The following is an 18549-nucleotide window of genomic DNA, read 5'->3' on the forward strand; positions in this document are numbered from 1 at the left end:
GGTGGTCGGAGACTCTTTTCTGAGGGGGACGGAGGCACCCATCTGTTGCCCTGACATTTCATCTTGGGAGGTATGCTGCCTACTAGGAGCCCCTATCCGAGATATTACGGAGGCAGTGTCAAGGGTTATCCAGCCTCTGACTACTACCCCATGCTACTCATCCATGTGGGAACTAATGATACTGCAAGGTATGACATTGAGCAGATCAAGAGTTGACTACATGGCTCCGGGAGTATGGGTGAAGGGATTTGGAATGCAAGTGGTGTTCTCTTCAGTCCTTCCTGTCAATGGTAGGGGCCCAGGCAGAGACAGGTGTATTCTGGAGGTGAATGCCTGGCTATGTAGATGGTGTTGCCAGGAGGGATTTGGCTTCCTTGAGCACAGGATGCTATTCCAAGAAGGACTGCTAAGCAGGAATGGGGTTCACTTTTCCAAGAAGGGGAAGGCTGTATTTGGATGCAGACTGGCTAACCTAGTGAGAAGAGCTTTAAACTAGGTTTGACGGGGGCAGGTGAGCAAAGCTCACAGGTAAGTGGAAAAAAAGGGAGACCTGGGAGATGGGTCAGAAATAGGAAGGTGCCTGGGCTATAATAGCAGAGATAAAGGATGGACAAGGCAGAACTGGGAGGCAAAATCAAATCAGTATCTTAAATGCCTGTATACAAATGCAGGAAATATGGGTAATAAGTAGGAAGAACCTGAAGTGCTAATAAATGAACACAATTATGACAAGTTTCAGAGGGAAAAGCTTAAAAAACAACAAATAGTCTTTAAGGTGCTACTAGTCTAACAAAACATGTAGATGGTGGTATAAGCTTTCATGGGCGCAACCCATTTCTTCAGATGACAGGAGTATTAGAAGTCCAGATCCAAGAATAAATTGGGGGGAGAAAAAAAGAGGGGGAAAAAGGAGAAAAAAATAGAGAGACTGTGAGTAAATGGTTCAAATAGTTGCAACAGGCTGCTAAGAACAATTAGCACCTCCGTTGTTTGGTTGGTAGGTTAAGTCATAAGATGTGGAAGATAGTGTGCGAGCCAGCCGATGTCCTTGTTCGTACCATTTGCATAAGAATTAAACTTGTAAATGAAGTTGTTCTAATCCTTCTCTGTGTATTTGGCTGACGGAATTGGCCTGAAACAAAACGGTGACTTGGAGATCCATTAATGATTGTCCAGGTAGATTAAAGTGTTCTCCAACAGGTTTTTGTGTATTGCTTTTTTGGATATCTGATTTGTGTCCATTAATTCTTTCCTGTAGGGACTGTCCAGTTTGGCCAATGTACATGGAGCTGATTGCAGGGGTGGGTTCCTGGATGATTATGACCACATGTCATGGCTCCTTCCCCACTCATGGCCCTCAAAAGTACCCCAAAACTGTATCTTTCCAGGCTTTGATAAAAGCTTCCCCCCAAAATCTTAACCTAGATTTTGGGGATAAAAACTTCGCTGCCACCACCCAACTAATGATAAGAAAATCAGGGGAGGGATCGCTTGGGAAATCTTACCCCTAAGTACAAACCAGGACACAAAAATTAACCAATACCAGGTTAATACAATGAAAAGAGAGAGAACTTTTATTATCAACACAATATTCCTGTTGCAAGCATAATGACTAGATGGTAGAGTCACAAAGTAATAACTCATGGAGGGGGGAGCTTAGTTACAAAGGAGAGCAAAACCCATTTTAAATGCATAAACATCAGATCCCACTTCCTAAACCATAAAACAATAAAACCTAAAAGATTTATCTAAACTTTACCCTACTTACAGAAGACTGAAGAGTCTATTCTTAGAGGGAGACATTCTGTTTGACTCCCTCAGTAGCTGGAGAGACAACTGCCCAGAACAAAGGAGGGAGAAACCAAACATTCCTTTGTTCTAGTTTGAAATTCCTACCTTCATTCCTCTTGGCCAACTCTACCTGGGTTAGGTATGTTAACCCCTTAGTCCCCAGGCTGCTGGCTAACCCTCATGATCATGACACCACGCAACACCCCTCCATCATAATCATAATCATCCCAGTGCCAACTCTGCCTACACATCTACACAAGCAATTTCATTACTGGATCCAACCACATCAGCCACCAAATCAGAGGCTCATTTAACTGCACATTCACTAATGTGATCTATGCCATCAAATGCCAACAATGCCCCACTGCCATGGACGTTGCACCCACGAAAGTTCATGATACCATTTACATATTTTGTTAGTCTTTAAGGTGCTACTAGTCTATTTGTTGTTTTTTAAATTATGACATAGTTGGTTTCACGGAGACCTGATGGGATAATATACACAATTGGAATATTGGCATAGAAGGGTACAGCTTACTCAGGAAGGATAAGTGGGGGGGGGGGGGGGTGCCATGTATATTAAAAATGTATACATTTGGACTGAGGTGGAGATGAACGTAGGAGATAGACTTGTTGAGAGTCTCTGGGTTCGGTTAAAGGGGTAAAAAACAGGGGTGATGTCATGCTAGGGGTCTACTACAGACCACCTACCCAGGCAGAAGAGGTGGATGAGGCTTTTTTTAAACAACTCACAAAATCATCAAAAGTGCAGGATTTTTGGTGGTGATGGGATACTTCAACTATCCAGACATATGTTGGGAAACTAACATAGCAGGACACAAATTATCCTATAGTTCTTGGGCTGCATTGGAGACAATTTTTTTTATTTCAGAAGGTTTAGAAAGCTATTGGGGGAGGGAGGGAGCTGTTCTAGATTTCATTTTAACAAATAGGAAGGAACTGGTTGAAAATTTGGAAGTGGAAGGCAGCTTGGGTGAAAGTCATCATGACATCATAGAGCTGATGATTCTAAGGAATGGTGGAAGGAAGAACAGCAAAATGGAGACAATGGATTTCGTGAAGGCAGATTTTAGTAAACTCAGAGCTGGTAGGTAAGGTTCCATGGGAAGCAAGACTAAGAGTAAAAAAACATCTGAAGAGAGTTGACAGTTTTTCAAAGGGACATTATTAAAGTGCTTAATGACTTCTTTGTTTTGGTCTTCACCAGGAAGTTTAATGAAGGGATGCCTAATGGAGTTAATGCTAGTGGGAAGGGGGTTGGTTTAGACATTAAAATAAAAAAAGAACAAGTTAAAAATTACTTAGAAAAGTTAGATATCTTCAAGTCACCAGGGCCTGATGAAATGCATCCTAGAATACTCAAGGAGCTGATAGAGGAAGTATCTGAGCCTTTGGCTATCATCTTTGAAGAATCATGGAAATCAGGAAAGATTCCAGAAGACTGGAAAAAGGCAAATATAGTGCCCATCTATAAATAGGGAAATAAAAACAACCCAGGAAATTACAGGCCAGTCAGTTTAACTTCTGTGCCAGGAAAGATAATGAAGCAGGTAATTAAATACAGTAAAACTCCATTAGTCCGGCATCCAATGCTCCGGGACTCTTGATGGTCCGGCACCATCAGGAACCCGGAAGTGCTGGGGCAGCCGGACAGGCTTCCCCCATTCAGCTGCTGCTGAAACTGACCAGCAGCTGAATCGGGGAAGCCGGGAGCAGAGCAGGTGGGGTGCTGCCAGGTTGGTCTCGTAGCGCTGCCCCTCGGGGCTGCGGGACCAACCCGGCAGCACCCCAGCTGCTCTTGGGGACCCCTGGGGCAGAGCAGCTGGAGTGCTGCCGAGTTGGTCCCACAGCGCCAAAGGACGGCGCTGCGGAACCAACCCGGCAGGACCCCAGCTGCTCTGCCCCAGGGGTCCCCGATTCAGCCACTGCTGAAACAGATCAGCGGCTGATTCCAGGAAGCCTGGGGCACAGCTGCTCTGCCCCGGGCTTCCTGGAATGAGCCGCTGATCTGTTTCAGCAGCAGCTGACTTGGGGACCTCTGGGGCAGAGCAGCTGGGGTGCTGCCAGGTTGGTCCCACAGCGCCAAGGGGCGGCGCTACGGGACCAACCCGGCAGCACCCCAGCTGCTTTGCCCCAGGCATCAGGATTCAGCCGCTGCTGAAACTGACCAGCAGCGTCAGTTTCACCAGCAGGCTGAATCCGGATGCCTGGGGCAGAGCAGCTGGGGTGCTGCGGGGTTGGTCTCGTAGCGCCGCCCCTCAGTGCTGCGGGACCAACCCGGCAGCACCCCAGCTGCTCTATTGCAGGCATCCCCGATTCAGCTGCTGCTGAAACTTGACGAGCAACGGCTGAATCAGGGACGCCTGGGGCAGCACCGGACTATCATAATGGGAGGCTCTGAGGGCTCTGGGGTGGCATCCCTTCCCACCCCACTCCAGACCCCTCATAGCCCCCCCTTCTGATAGTCCGGCATATTTGATAATCCGGCACCCCCTGGGTCCTAAAGGTGCCGGATTATCGGAAGTTTACTGTAATTCATCTGCAAACATCTGAAAGAAAATAAGGTGATAGGTAAGAGCCAGCATGGATTTGTAAAGAACAAATCATGCCAAACGAACCCTGATAGGATAACAAGTCTTGTGGATAAGGGAGAAGCGGTGGATATGGTATACGTAGACTTTAGTAAGGCATTTGATAGGGTCTCTCATGATCTTATCAGTAAACTAGGCAAATACAACTTAGATGGGTCCACTATAAGGTGGGTGCATAACTGTCTGGATAACTATTCTTAGAGTAGTTATTAATGGTTCACAGTCATGCTGGAAGGGCATAACAACTAGGGTTCCACAGAGGTCTGTTTTGGGACAGGTTCTGTTTAATATCTTAATCAACAATTTAGATGGTGACATAGAGAGTACTCTCATTAAGTTTGCAGATAATACCAAGTTGGGAGGTGTTGCAAGTGCTTTGGAGGATAGGATCATAATTGAAAATGATCTGGACAAACTGGAGAAGCGGTCTGAGGTAAATAGGATGAAGTTTAATAAGGACAAATGCAAAGTACTCCACTTAGGAAGAAATAATCCGTTTCACACATACAGAATGGGAAGTGACTGTCTAGGAAGGAGCACTGCAGAAAGGGATCTAGGGGTCATAGTGGACAACAAGCTAAATATGAGTCAACAGTGTGACACTGTTGCAAAAAAAGCAAACATGATTATGGGATGCATTAACAGGAGTGCTGTGAGCAAGACACAAGAAGTCATTCTTTTGCCCTATTCTGCACTGAGTAGGCCTCAGTTACAGTATTGTGGTCAGTTTTGGGAACCACATTTCAAGCAAGATGTGGAGAAATTAGAGAAGGTCCAGAGAAGAGCAACAACAATGATTACAGGTCCAGAGAACATGAACTATGAGGGAAGACTGAAAGAATTAGGCTTGTTTAGTTTGGAAAAGAGAAGACTGAGAGGGGGACATGATAGCGGTTTTCAGGTATCTAAAAGGGTGTCACAGGAAGGGGGGGGGGAGTGTTCTTCTTGGCCTCTGAGGATAGGACAAGAAGCAATGGGCTTAAACTGTAGCAAGGGAGGTTTAGGTTGGACATTAAGAAAAACTTCCTGTCAGGGTGCTTAAACACTGGAATTCTAGGGAGGTTGTAGAATCTCCATCACTGGAGATATTCAAGAGCAGGTTAGACAGACATCTGTTAGGGATGATCTAGACGGTGCTTGGTCCTGCTGTGAGGGCAGGGGACTGGACTTGATAATCTTACCAGGTCTCTTCAAGTTCTAGTATTTTATCCTATTCAGACATGTCATTCCAACACTTGGTTCTCTTGGGCAGGACCAGACTTTTCAATCAGCAAAAAGGAGCTTGGCTCACCCTTCTAGAAAATTTCCTGGTTCCCTCTGCCTCTTCCCATGAAAGCATTGCAAGCACTTAGAGGAAATAACTCTGAAGTCAGACTAGAATTATTTTGTTTGGCCTAGGTGGGAACATCTGTTTTGGTGTCCGGTATCTTTTGGTCTCTTCCCTCTACCTCAGGGCCACCCTCCCCCAGCTTCAAGCAGAGCCAGAGATAAAAATGCCTTACATGGACAGCTGCCCTGCTCCCAGAGATTCCAGGCAGAGAAATCTTGTTCTTTCTGTATCCGGGGGAACCCTTTTCAGTGAGTGCACTCCTGTTTCTAAAGAGCCCTCCTGCCAGTTGCTCAGATGAATTGAGGAACCTGGCAGGCTGGGATGAAACACATCAGCAATAATTCCCAGCAGTAGCCAAACAGGAAGTCCTAATCAAGAGAATTCAATAGTTGAGAGCAACATCACCATTGCTATAAACAATGGTGTCCTAGTTACTAGTTGTATGTAAGCTGACATACCAGTAACCCACCTCCAAAGCATCCTCAGATGCCTCTTTCTGCATCTTCAGTTTCCTGCATGCCCCTGAGAGTTTGGAGCTGATAGGTTGAATTCTGCTTCAGAGCAGAAAACCTTATTCAGCCTACAGTCACTGAAGAGTTGCCAGTGTTCTCAGCCAGCTCTGGGATAACTAATTCACCATTGCTGATTTTAAACCCTACAGTTACCTGAGAGGGTACCCTTCTGCAGCATTCATTCAGTGGCTGTTGCCAGTCTCAGACAATGAAACTGCTTGGTCGGCATCCCAATCATCAGTATGGATAGTGTAGGATAGCCCACCAACTGAGCTGGTTCTGAGAGCATCCTTTTCCCCTCTGTATACCAAATGTGCCCTCCCTCCCCCGGGAAGGACAGTAAAGGTTAAGTATGTGACTCAGAGGGAATTTCAAACGAGGTGACAGTGATCCCTTCTGCTTTGGACTCCTTTCTCTTGGAGGCGGAGAGAGTGTTCCTGCAATCTATGAGAGGAAGCAAAAGCAGTCTTCATCCTTCCCTGCCTAGCCTCCACCAGAATCTGAGAGAAATTAGACTCAGATCTGAAACTGTTGGAGCTAACCAGTCTCACTCATCCCTCCGTATAAAAGATTAAATCTATAGTTCTAGTGGTGAGAAGCCAAAAGACAGACAGGCATGTACTTAGCTCTCTTAGGATACATCTACATTAGGAAATTATTTCAAAATAACGTATTTTGAAGAAATAACTCCTGAAATAACTATTTTGAAATAGTGTCCACACCACAGGGAAGACCTGAAATTAGTCCGGGGCAGCTTCCCTTAATGTGGATGCGCTACCTCGACTTAGAGCCCCAGGAAGCACTGGGGAGTAATTACTTTGAATGACTCTGGGGAGTAGTTATTTCACAATAGCAGCAGTGGAGCATCCACACTATTGCTGTTTTGTTGAGCTGTATGTTACTGAGTGCTTTGCATGCATAGACAAAGCAGTTCTGGAAGTTAAAGATTAGGATGAGAAAATCCCACCTCTGGCAAGATACCAGAGGAAAGATTTACAAACCTCCAATTTAGGAACAAACACTCCTTTTGAGGTTCTTCTTCATCTGACTTCTGCCAATGAGACAGTAACTTGATGGAGAGAGTATTGGAGTGGATCCTGCAGTAAAAAGTACCAGGAATATTTTCCCCAGCTATCTACCCTGAACAACCAAAATACTTCCCTTTTCTTCTGTACCCATCCAAAAAGGGGATCCTTGTGAATCCATGCTTTTGTCAGCCAATAGTGCACCCCCTTCTTGGATCAGTGGGAGACAGAAGCCTGTAGTAGAATTCCAGTCCTTTTCCACTGATTCCTCCCACTGTGCCCCTTTCTCATTTCCAGTGTCTGATAGAGTATATCCAGAAGCTGGCTGCCCTGAGTCCTCTGCTCTGAATTTCTCCCTGCCCTAAAATCATGTATATACCTCTGTCCTGAGCTCCCCCACAGCCCCACACAACTCCCAGTTCTCTGCCCTGACTGCTGCTCCCCTACTTCCTGCCCTGAGCCCCCACAAGGACCTGGACAATGCTGGGTAAATCCTCTAGTTGCTTACATTAAAAAAAGACATTGATCTTTGGTAATCCTAGGGAAATTAATCTTAACACATAGAACTGAACATATTTGTTCATCAGAGTCATCATTAGTGTCATCTCCACACATCACATTGACCTTCCTCTATGATGCTGCACTCCCACATGTTCAGACAAGACAGGCTACCAAACGTTTCCATGGTAGTGACCATCTTTGGTCTTGCCACACAAGCATTTGATTAGTTGAAGGATTGACTTGGAGCATGTGGTATTTCGCATATCCTCAGCATCAAGCACAAAAACATAATTGTGAGGAAGTCTTGCGTAGCATTTCCAGACCAACGATGTCTTATGCGAATATCCAAAGCTTAGTAGCACCTCTGTGACACAGTCTCAAAATTTTGTCTTTAAACTTTGTGTTTCTAATAGTTTCTAGGTTTAGGTCAGTCAGGTAAATTGTTAGCTTCGATAGCTCTCAGCATTAGCTTCTTCACCTCCCACTCAAGAACCAGTGGGGCTGACAATGACAGTGGGCCCCAGGGCACGTTGTCGGGGGGTGCGGAGGCTGTTCACAGCGGCTGTGGGGTAGCCGCAACACAGTGACAGGACTGGTCCTGCTTGCTGAAGCTACCCAGGAAAATTGATTAGGTACAGTGAACTTTGGGCAGCCTGAGAAGAAATATATTCAACCATTGACTTTTAATTCTAGCTTTGACTGTCCTCCTCTGGCCTTAAGGTAAAATCTTCACTCTTTAGCCTGAGAATTAGACTCTATGATTATTGTCGAAGATGATTTAATTGGATCATTCTCCTGCCTGAGAATAGAAAGATTTTCTATGTTTTTTTACTTGGATATAAAAGTGTATTTGAATTGTGTTTCTTACCCCAATGTAGTGATCTCCTGCAAACTCCTAATGTGGAATGTAATATGTACTTTGGAATTCCATTGTACAACCAGGACTTCCCTTGTCTGGCAGCATCTGTGGTCTAGCATCCCAATGGATGCTTCAGCCTCGGAGTACCCACAGGGAAAATCTGGGTGCCCTGCCAGCGGCATCAGCATCTTCTCTCCCGTCCTCTCAAAGCTTCTGGTGTTCAAACTCAAGAAGGGGGAGGGGGAAGCAGTAGCAATGCGGGGGGAGACGCTTGAGGGAAGAGGCAGTATGACTATGGAGCTCTGCAGCCAAGAGTGCATCTCTGTGGCTGGCAGGGGGGCTGGGAATGCAGGCCACTGAAGAGAGGTATTATTTACACGACTCTCAAATAACCACATGAGTAGACTATAATTAGTATAGTATTTTAACTTTCAGTACTCCCTGGCCACAGCAAATTTGCTGTGGCCTCATATTTGGCCACAGAGAAAACTCATTTGAGGTGCCCCCTTCATAGATCAGGACCCCATCCTACTAGGTACACAACAAAAAGACTGTCTCTGTCTCAAAGCGCTTACATTGATCCACAGTCTGGCAGAAAATGCGTGCTTTCTAGGACGTACCGTGATTTCTAGGGGATTTGGCTTTATCTAGACTCTCTTCCATCCTATGTAAAGCAGTGCAAAACTTGCAGTTGACCAGAATATAAGACTGTTGTGCATTATATGACTGTACCAGTGCCATAATTTATCTCCACAATTAGATCTTTGTATAAAAGCAAAGACTGTATTGGTATGTGTGTATCTCCACAAGGTGGGAATGAGAGGTTTAGGGTACATGTTCCTGCAATGGAAGACTGCCAATGATTTCTTCTATTAAAGCATGTTTTATAATCCACTGCAATTTGCACTCCATTCTTTTACTTATTTAATGACATAAAATTCCTGAATGAGAGGTCTTATGTTAATCACATGCAATTTACAGTAGATACATTTGTGTTATTGTATAAATAATCTTAAAGTAAGAACGGAGAAACTAATAGAAACAAATAGGAAGACAAAACTCACTCCACACATGGATTGAAAATCTCAAAGGGAACAATACCTCTGGTGTAGATGGGAGTTGATGTATTGATGGGGGGGAGCGAAAAGGCAGGTGTTTTGACTTTCAGTAGGAATTAGCTGTCTTTACAGCCTTTTTCCTGTAGATGGAGCTAAAAGTCCATGTGATTTGTTCTATTGTCAATCCTAGTTATCAATCTGGTTTTCTCAGGCTTGCTAGTGATAGATTATTTCAGCTGAAATTGCCATATATGAGTAAAGTTATCCTATTAACATGCCAACAGAGAAGTGCAGGCTCAAATATACCTTGGTTCCCAGGTTTTTCCCCACCAAGAACGGTCTAGTGATTAGTATTTTTCAAGGCATCCTTCTGCTTACAGTGCAGAGGAAGGAAAATAACTTCCTATTGGGAATCTCATTTCCCTCTCCCTCTCCTCCCCTTTGTAGTTTGAATCAACCAACTCATGCCCTCAAATTTTCAGAGTTGTCTGATCATGTTCAGTATCTCATAGGCAGTGGATTTGGTTTCTCTTTTCCCATAATACATTCAAAGTAGTCATTTTAATGTGTGTATCAAGTATAAGTGGTGATCTAATAGTAACTCTATAATAGGTAGCATTCGTTTGATTTATTTGGTGAAAATGATTTGTGGCCAGTAAAGTTCCATGACCAAAACCATCCACTATTTTTTACCATAAACAAACTTAAGGAATTGTTCTTTGAGTAACTACTCGTGCATTTCAACAGGTATGCGTGCCGTGTGCATGATCATGGGAAGGCTTTTTTTCTCCCCACCGATACTCATTGGGCTGGCTGGGGAGCTTCCTAAAGTGACACCTGCATGGTGCGGTAGATGGTGCTCAGCTGGCCCGCTACCTCCTCAGTTCCTTCTTATCGACACTGATGATCGGTGGAGCGCTTGTGCTCTTGCTCTGCAAGATGTTTCTTTTACCCATTTCTTGTATATACTTCAGTAGTTAATACTGTTGGCAGTTAGTTAGCCGAGAGTGCAGTATTTGTAGGAATTTCAAGCCTCGGACTAAAAGAGCAAGATCAGCACTGGAAACTCTTGCTCGTGGAGTCAGCAGTTCAACACCCTGTGCTGGATGGACCTCAACACAGTTGTTTTCAGTGTGTAGAGTGCTGGTTTCTAGGGATGTTAAAATGTGATTACTTTCCTAATCGATTAGTCGTCAGATTTTCTGTCGATTAGTCAATAAGGGTAGGCAGCGCTCAGTCTGGCGCGGTTCACACCATAAACTCCCCAGCTGCCGCTCTGCATTGCACAGCCTAGGGAAGCTGAGTATGAAGGTGCTGAGTCAGTCCCTGCTCCATTCATTTCTGTTCATTCATAACCACATGCACGCAGACTCACCAGGCTGAATGAAAAGAAACACGTGGAGGAGGGACTGACTCAGCGCCTTAGCGTGCGGCTTCCCTAGGCTGCTCAATGGAGAGCGGCAGCTGGTATCTGTATGGGAGGGGGAGAGGGGTGATGAATGAAAAGAAACATGGGGAGGACAGACTTACTCGGCACCTTCGCACACTGGCTTCTCTCAGCTGTACAATGCAGAGTGGTGGCTGGGAGATGCGACTAATCGATAGTGCTAATTGATAAGCTCCTGCTTATTGGTTAGTCGATTAGTCGCTAACATCCCTACCGGCTTCTGTGCAGAATGCACCAGCTTCAGTGGGACACATCAGTACCTCATAAAGAAGGCCCAAAAGAGCACTAGCATCACTCCCCAGCACGCAAGACAAGCTCCTCTGCTCATCACCTCTCTCCATCTCCAGTGCTGCATAAGGAGGCCAGGCCTAGCAGAGACCAGTTTCCAGCCAAGGCGACCAGCAATCACACAGTCTGTCGGTGCACCCTGCAGTGGGTCATCTTCAGGACAGTATAGAGCTACTGGCACTGACTCCGATCCCGAGGGAGAGGCCATCAATGGCATGGTGTCACTGGGCTCCCCTGGGCAGAAAGTCCTCAAAGACCACCTGGACCTCTCTTTGATGCTGGATACCTTATCTGAATGAGACAGCATGCAGCCCTGGCTCCGTTGCAGTCTGTGCCTCTGGCACTGAAACCAACTGTGGGCTACTATGCTCTGCCCTGGCCTCTGGCACTGTCCTCGCAGTCACCAGTCCTCATGCAGGCACCAGCCACCGTACGGCACTGAGGCAAGCCATGGTCAGCCGCAGAGTATACGTCGGTGTCAGAGGTGGAGTCTGTTGTGTCTTGCAGTGGCTGGTACTGCTCCAGTTCCTGCTCCCAGTGCCATAAGTGGGAAGTTCCTTCGGCCCCACCACTGGCTTGGTCCCCCATTGTGGTAGGTCTTTGCACAGTAACCATTTTGGATGCCTTGGGCTTACCATCAGGGTCAGGGCCTGGTGTCATGAGAAGCTTCGGCAGCCTCATTCCATCAGACACTTGTGGTTACTATAGTGGCTCCTGATTTTCCCTGAAGGACCCTAAATCTGCTCCAGTTCAAATGATGACTCAGCATTTGCCAACAGCCACTGAACCACTAGTCTCTCAGCCTTCCAGTGTCTCTGGGGACACGAGGAACCCCAAAGGACCGGATGATCCTCCCCCACGGGAATCTTCCTCTGCAGACAAGACTGTTGCAGATGCGTCCTTATCGCTTCCTGCCCCTGATGCGAGATAACGTCAGGACCTTTTGTGGCAGGTGGCCTGCAATCTAAATGTGCCCACAGAAGAGGCATGGTAGATGCAGAATCAGCGGTGGACATTTTTGCCCCTCAAGACTATCCAGTTTACCACCAGGGTGGTGTGGTAGAACCCAGCCTCCCTTCTTCTGATGATGAAGATGTGGAAAGATGCTACTTGTTCCCCTTGTTCACCTTTTGTTCACCCACCTCCTGAATCCCTCGTAGCTGACATGGGTAACTATAAGAAGCAGCAGGGGCAGCTCAGGCTGGCCTCTAAAAACAAGGAGGCAAAGAAGCTGGACCTCATCAGCCGTAAGGTCTGTTCAACTGCGGGGGCTCCAGATTTGCAGCTCAAATCAACAAGCACCATGGAGCTGCTATTCCTACAGTTCTTGGCATGTGCTGTACGCGTTTCAGCAACTACCTGCAGATTTGCGCCCGGAGTCATGGCAGCCCTGGAGGAGGGCAAGACTGTATCCCACACTTGGTTTCAAGTGGCCCTGGATTCTTCTGACTCAAGTCACTAGATCAATGGCTACAGGTGGCTACATGAGGTGCAACAACTGGCTGCAGGTGTCTGGTATCCCTCTGGAAGTCCAGACTACTATCCAGGATCTCCATTTTGACTATGTGGGTCTCTTCTCTGAAAAACCAGAGGCGAGACAGCACAACCTTAAGGACTCCCAGGAAACTCTTAAGTCTTTTGGGAGTCACACACCAGCACCTCAGGGCAAACTGTTTAGGTCCCAGCTTCTCTCACACTTCTCCCAGGGCCCCTTCGGCAAGACTCTTCCTGCAGATGGGGCAGAAATAGCGGTCGGTGGCAGCTTTCCCAATTCTCCTCAGCCAGGGACAGGGCCACTCTAAACCACCTTCTGGCCCTAAAACAAGGTGTGCTCAAGGACAGCGCACCAGTCCACTTTCCAGACCTGTCCCCCAGTTTGGCAGTCATCGATCCCACTTTTACTGTGTCTGGGCCAGTATTCCCTTAGATGGTTGGGTCTTCAGCCCGGTAGAGGCAGGATTTTCCATCCAATTCTCTGCCCTTGCACCTCCCTTCCCCGTTTCTCTTCAGGGACCCTTTTCACAAGCAGCTTCTCAATTCAGTCCCTCCTGGAGTTAGGGGAGATAGAGGAGTTTCCTCAGGAATTCAGGGGCTGCGGTTTCTATTCCCAATATTTCCTTATCTCCAAGATCAAGGGTGGACTCAGGCCCATTGTAGATCTTTCAAAGCTGAACTTCTTTGTGAAGAAATTCAAGTTCTTTATGGATTCCCTGGTCTCCATCATCCCTTCCCTAGATCCGGAAGATTGGTATGCTGCCCTCAATGTGAAGGATGCATATTTTCGTCATTCCTGTACACTGGCTATTTCTCAGGCTTGTAGCCGGTGGCTGCCACCACCAGTTCACAGTTCCCTCTGCTGACATCTCCATGGCACCAAGGTTGTTCATGAAACGCATGACAGTGTTCACTGCCTTTCTACACAAAGTCCAGATACCTCAATGATTGGCTAATGCTGGCACAGGCAACCTTTGCCACGCTGGGTCTTAGTCTCAGCGTTCCCAAACTCAGCTGGTCTTGGCTCAGAGTATAGAGTTCATATCCATGTGAGGGCATTCCTCCCTGAGTTCCACTTTCACATGCTCACAGAGATTATTCCCACCCTGCAGTGTTTCCCTACCACTATGGCCAGGAATTGCATAAGTCTCCTGGGCTACATAGTGGCCTGCAGGTTTGTCGTATGGAACACCAGATTCTGCCTTTTGGCCCCACCAGACTTGGTTTGCCATGGTCCACAGGCCCAACAGGGATCCGCTCGATGTTCTGGTCACCGTAAGAGTCAGTTCTCCACTCTCTGAATTGGGGGCTGCCGTCCCCAAGAGATAAGTGAGTGTGTGTGGCGTGGGAGTGAGGGGAGCTCACTAGCCCCCAACCCTCCCTGTCTCTGTTCACAGATGCTTTGGAGATGGGTTGGGGAGCGCACCTGGGTGGACTCGGTACTCAGGAGCTGTGGTGTCAGGCAGAACTCCCCCTGCACATCAATGTCAGGAAACTCAGAACAGTTCGTCTTGCTTGTCAGGCCTTCCTTTGCCATCTATGGGACCAGAGCATGGCCATGCTGATGGACAAAAAGGCCACAATATATTATCTAAACAGACAGGATGGTGCTCACTCTTCTCCCCTCTGCCATGAAGCACTCAATCTGTGGGACGTTTGCATCACTCACCAAATCCACCTGCAGGCCTCCCACCTGCTGGAGGCCCAGAACACTTTGGCCAATTCTCTCAGCCGCTCTTTCAACACCCATGAGTAGTCTTTTTAGACAGATATCACCCTCTCCATCTTCCAGAGGTTGTGTCATCCCCACAGGGACCTGTTTGCCATTTGGAGCAACAGGAAATGTCATAGGTTCTGCTCCTTTCGGAAACAGTCATTGCTCCAGAATGGATACATTCCACATTTGATGGTCAGGCCACCTGCTGTACCCTTTCCCTCTCTTCTTCCAGTGTACACAGTCCTCAAAATTCAGCAGGACAGAGGTAGATGTGGCCGTGCTCTAGTGTGGCCGTGGCAGCATTGGTTCATGATGTTCCTCAGCCTCTCAGTAGACATGCCCAAAGGGGCCAGGGAGTGTCTTATATAGTATAGCATATGGGTGCCACTGCTGGCCCTTATGGGTACTGCTGAGGGAAAAACTTCCAGCACTGGTGCATGTGGCAGGCACACGCACCTGTGTTGAATGGACATGAGCAACACATCTCGAAGAACACTAGTTACACAGGTAAATGTCTTTTTGGGTTCATACTCTCTGCAATCTTCTTAGTGTATGCCCAAGGTGCCTCAGGTGTTCTCTGCTCAGGATTCATCACTGAATTTGGTCCACTAGTTGGATCATTAGCTTCCCAGACTGGGTACTCTGCAATTAGTCACTCTTTCTTTTTGAGAAGGTTGATCAGTTGTTCAAGGAAACAGGAGGGAGACTCAAATTAAATTGCACTGCCTATTTGGTTAATTGAAATTGGTAAATCTTTCATAGTGAACAGTGAACTGGTGTAGCATACATTGAGCTAATAATTAAGTTTTAATGGTGGTTTTTTTCTTTTTTCTAGATATTTCAAGGAAACACTGAATATCATCAGGAAGTTCGCAATAACTTCATCCCACCCATTATTGCACGTTTTGTTAGGGTTAATCCCTTAAAATGGCATCAGAAAATTGCAATGAAAGTGGAACTGCTAGGATGTCAGTTTAGCATAGGTAAGAAATTAAAAATGTTTCAGCTGTGTGTAAGAAATCACTGTGAACCATTAGAATGTTTGTAAATATCACTTAACTTCTGGACTTGTTTTTAGAAAGAAATTGGCTCAAAACTTTTTTTTCTCTAAATAATGTATTGAGGACATGCAGTAAATCTAATCTGATCATTTAACATCCACTGGATTAACATTTATACAGCTTGGAAAATGCCTGTGTGAAGGTGCTACATGGTTAAGATCTTTGTATCAAGGATCGTAGTAATTTGCTTTTTCTTGTCATGGGCTCATGTTCATTTTGATAAGTCAGAAAAGTGCTCTGGTAAATTGGCAGCATTTTCCTTCCGTACAAAGAGAGCTTCTTGTATGTAAACCAGCACGATGATTGGGTAATCTTTTTTTTTTCCTAAATATATTTATACAGTTCGGGCTCCAAAATTTACACTACCACCGACATCACAAAGTAGCAACGACTTCTCCATCCAGACTGATAAAACAACCTCCAGTCCTGAGATCAAAAACACTACTGTGACTCCAAGTGTAACCAAAGGTATCAAGTCTTAAGTGGTGATAGTATTTGAGAATGATAGTAAAAGGTCTTATGTGAACTTATTTTCCATTGCTGTTGGTTTCAGGATATTGGAGACAAGGTGGGTGAAGTGTTACCTTTTTTGGACCAACTTCTGTTAGTGAAACAAGAGTTTTCAAGCGTCACAGAACTCTTCCGCTGTGTAGCTCAAAAGTTTGTCTCAACAAAAGTTGGCCCAAGATAGTACCTCACTCACATTATCTCTCTTATGCCAATGTAGTTTATGTACATGTAAATCCCAAATATGGGATTTACTTTCTGCCCTTTATGGTGCTCAGAATTTATTTTGTTCCCAGGCTGCTTCGTAACAAAATATATCACCCTCAATTTTTTGTCTTTAAATATTTATATTACTATAGTAGAAACCCATATGATGGGGGGTGAGGACGGTATTTATAGTGACAGTCTGCCCTCAGATATACAAATCCAGGGGAACAGTGGGGTGTGGCCCACCTTCTATATGAAAGATTTAGAAGACTGGGACTGTTGAGCCTAGAAAAGAGATGACTAAAGAAGGTATAGTAAGAGTTCTATAAAATCATGGTGTCGAAGAAATGAGTAGAGGAATGTTATTTACCTGTTCACATAATACAAGAACTAAGGGTCACCCAAGGAAATTTAATAGGTATCTTGTTTAAAACAAAACCAAGGAAGTAGTTCTTCACACAACACACTGTCAACCTGAGGAACTCATTGCCAGTGGATGCTGTGAAGTTCAGTAGCATAACTGGGTTTAAAAAAGATTTGGTAAGTTCACAAGTTTGCAAGATCATCCCTAGGGGACACGGGCGTAGAGCATCCTCCCTCCCAGTGCCCTAGGCCAACCCCTCCCCTGCCAAAAGCCTCTCTCCCCCCCCCCCCCCAACAATGTGAACCAAACTGGGGAAGGGAGGGGCTTGCACAGGGCAGCAGCAGGGCTTGGGCCCCTTTCCATGCTCACAGGAGCTGTGGGAGCTAGAACCATCCACAAGCCGTTGGAATGTCATTGACACCTTCAAGGCAATTTTAAGTACTGTAAACTGTTCAGGTTAGGGATGTTAAGGACTAGTTGATGATCCAATAGGTCGATTCCTCCCCCTTGCTGCCTCTATCAAATAGAGGCAGCGAAGAAGGGGGTACTTCAAAGCGGCAGCGCCACACAGCTGGGCCCAGGATATCTCTGGGTTCTGGGGAAATGCTGTGCAGAACTCTGTCAGCTGGAAAGTCCCCATCTGGTCCCGGGTTGTGCTGAAATGCCTGCACGGAGCCAGGATCAACTGAGGGGAGTCTCCAGCTGACTCTGGCTCCGTGTGGCATTTCAAATCAACAGCACAGCATGGAGCCCGGGGTCAGCGGGGGACTTTGAGTCCCCCACTGACCCTGGGCTTCATGCTGCGCTGCTGCTTTGAAATTCACAGGAGCCCCAACTGCGGACTCTTGTACATTTCAAAGCTGGCACCACATGCAGCCCGGAGTCAGTGGGACTTCCCACTGGCCCCGGGATGCATGCGGAGTTCTGCTTTCCTCCTTTGAAATGTACAAGAGCCCTACTGGGGCTCTTGTACATTTCAAAGGAGGGATGCAGAAGTGCCTGTCAAGTAGTCGATGGAAATTCAATGAACTACTTGACTAGTAAAATAACTGTTACTTAACATCCTTAGTTTAGATTTGCATATTCCTGTTATCTAATTTTCTTTAGATTGATGTTCAGGCAAATAGTAATTTGAACTTTGTTTTAAAATAAACAAATACAGTAAACTTCCGATAATCCGGCACCCTTGGGACCCAGGGGGTGCCAGATTATCGGATATGCTGGAGTATCAGGAGGTACTCCGGCGGGGTGCTGTGATAGATCTGCCAGAACCTGCACTGCGTGGGGGGGTCAGCAGGGAACGGCGAAGGGAAGGGCGAACCCTCCGCCGTGTTGCGGGGAGGGGGTGGAAGCCCCATGCAGCCAGCTTGCAAATGGGGAAACTTGTAAGTGGCAGGCAGCGGAGAGGGGGTGAGAAGCAGGCAGCTGTTTAAGGCAGGCGGTCAGGACTGTGGGGGAGAAGGGGGTTGGCAGGGAATGATGCCTGCCTCTCGCCCCCTCTCCGCTGCTTACAAGTTTCCCCGCTAGCAAGCCGGCTGCATGGGGCTTCCACTGCCTCCCCGCAACAAAGCGGAGGGTTCGACGCCCCTCCCCTTTCCTTCCTTAAACAGCTACCTGCCTCTCGCCCCCTCTCTGCTGCCGCCTCTGGGTGGCTCCAATTGTCTGGCTGGCCAGAGCACTTCCAGGTTCCAGTTGGTGCTGGACTATCAGGTAGTGCCGGACCACTGGTTGCCGGACAATTGGAGTTTTATTGTACTTCAGAAATTGAGTCTGAGG

At 46.5% G+C, this 18549-nt stretch overlaps 1 protein-coding gene across 5 annotated transcripts in view; it reads left to right on the forward strand.

Annotated features, from left to right (window-relative positions):
* The window catches only part of DCBLD2 (discoidin, CUB and LCCL domain containing 2), an 80986-nt gene that overhangs the window by 54607 nt on the left and 7830 nt on the right, over positions 1 to 18549 (forward strand). For all 5 annotated transcript variants that reach the window (XM_075914478.1, XM_075914424.1, XM_075914595.1 and 2 more), the window contains 2 exons: positions 15470 to 15617; positions 16038 to 16163. In XM_075914478.1, coding sequence (XP_075770593.1) covers positions 15470 to 15617; positions 16038 to 16163 — 274 coding nt within the window. The remainder of the gene's footprint in view (positions 1 to 15469; positions 15618 to 16037; positions 16164 to 18549) is intronic.

Source organism: Pelodiscus sinensis, chromosome 1 (assembly GCF_049634645.1).
Source record: "Pelodiscus sinensis isolate JC-2024 chromosome 1, ASM4963464v1, whole genome shotgun sequence".
Lineage (NCBI taxonomy): Eukaryota > Metazoa > Chordata > Testudines > Trionychidae > Pelodiscus > Pelodiscus sinensis.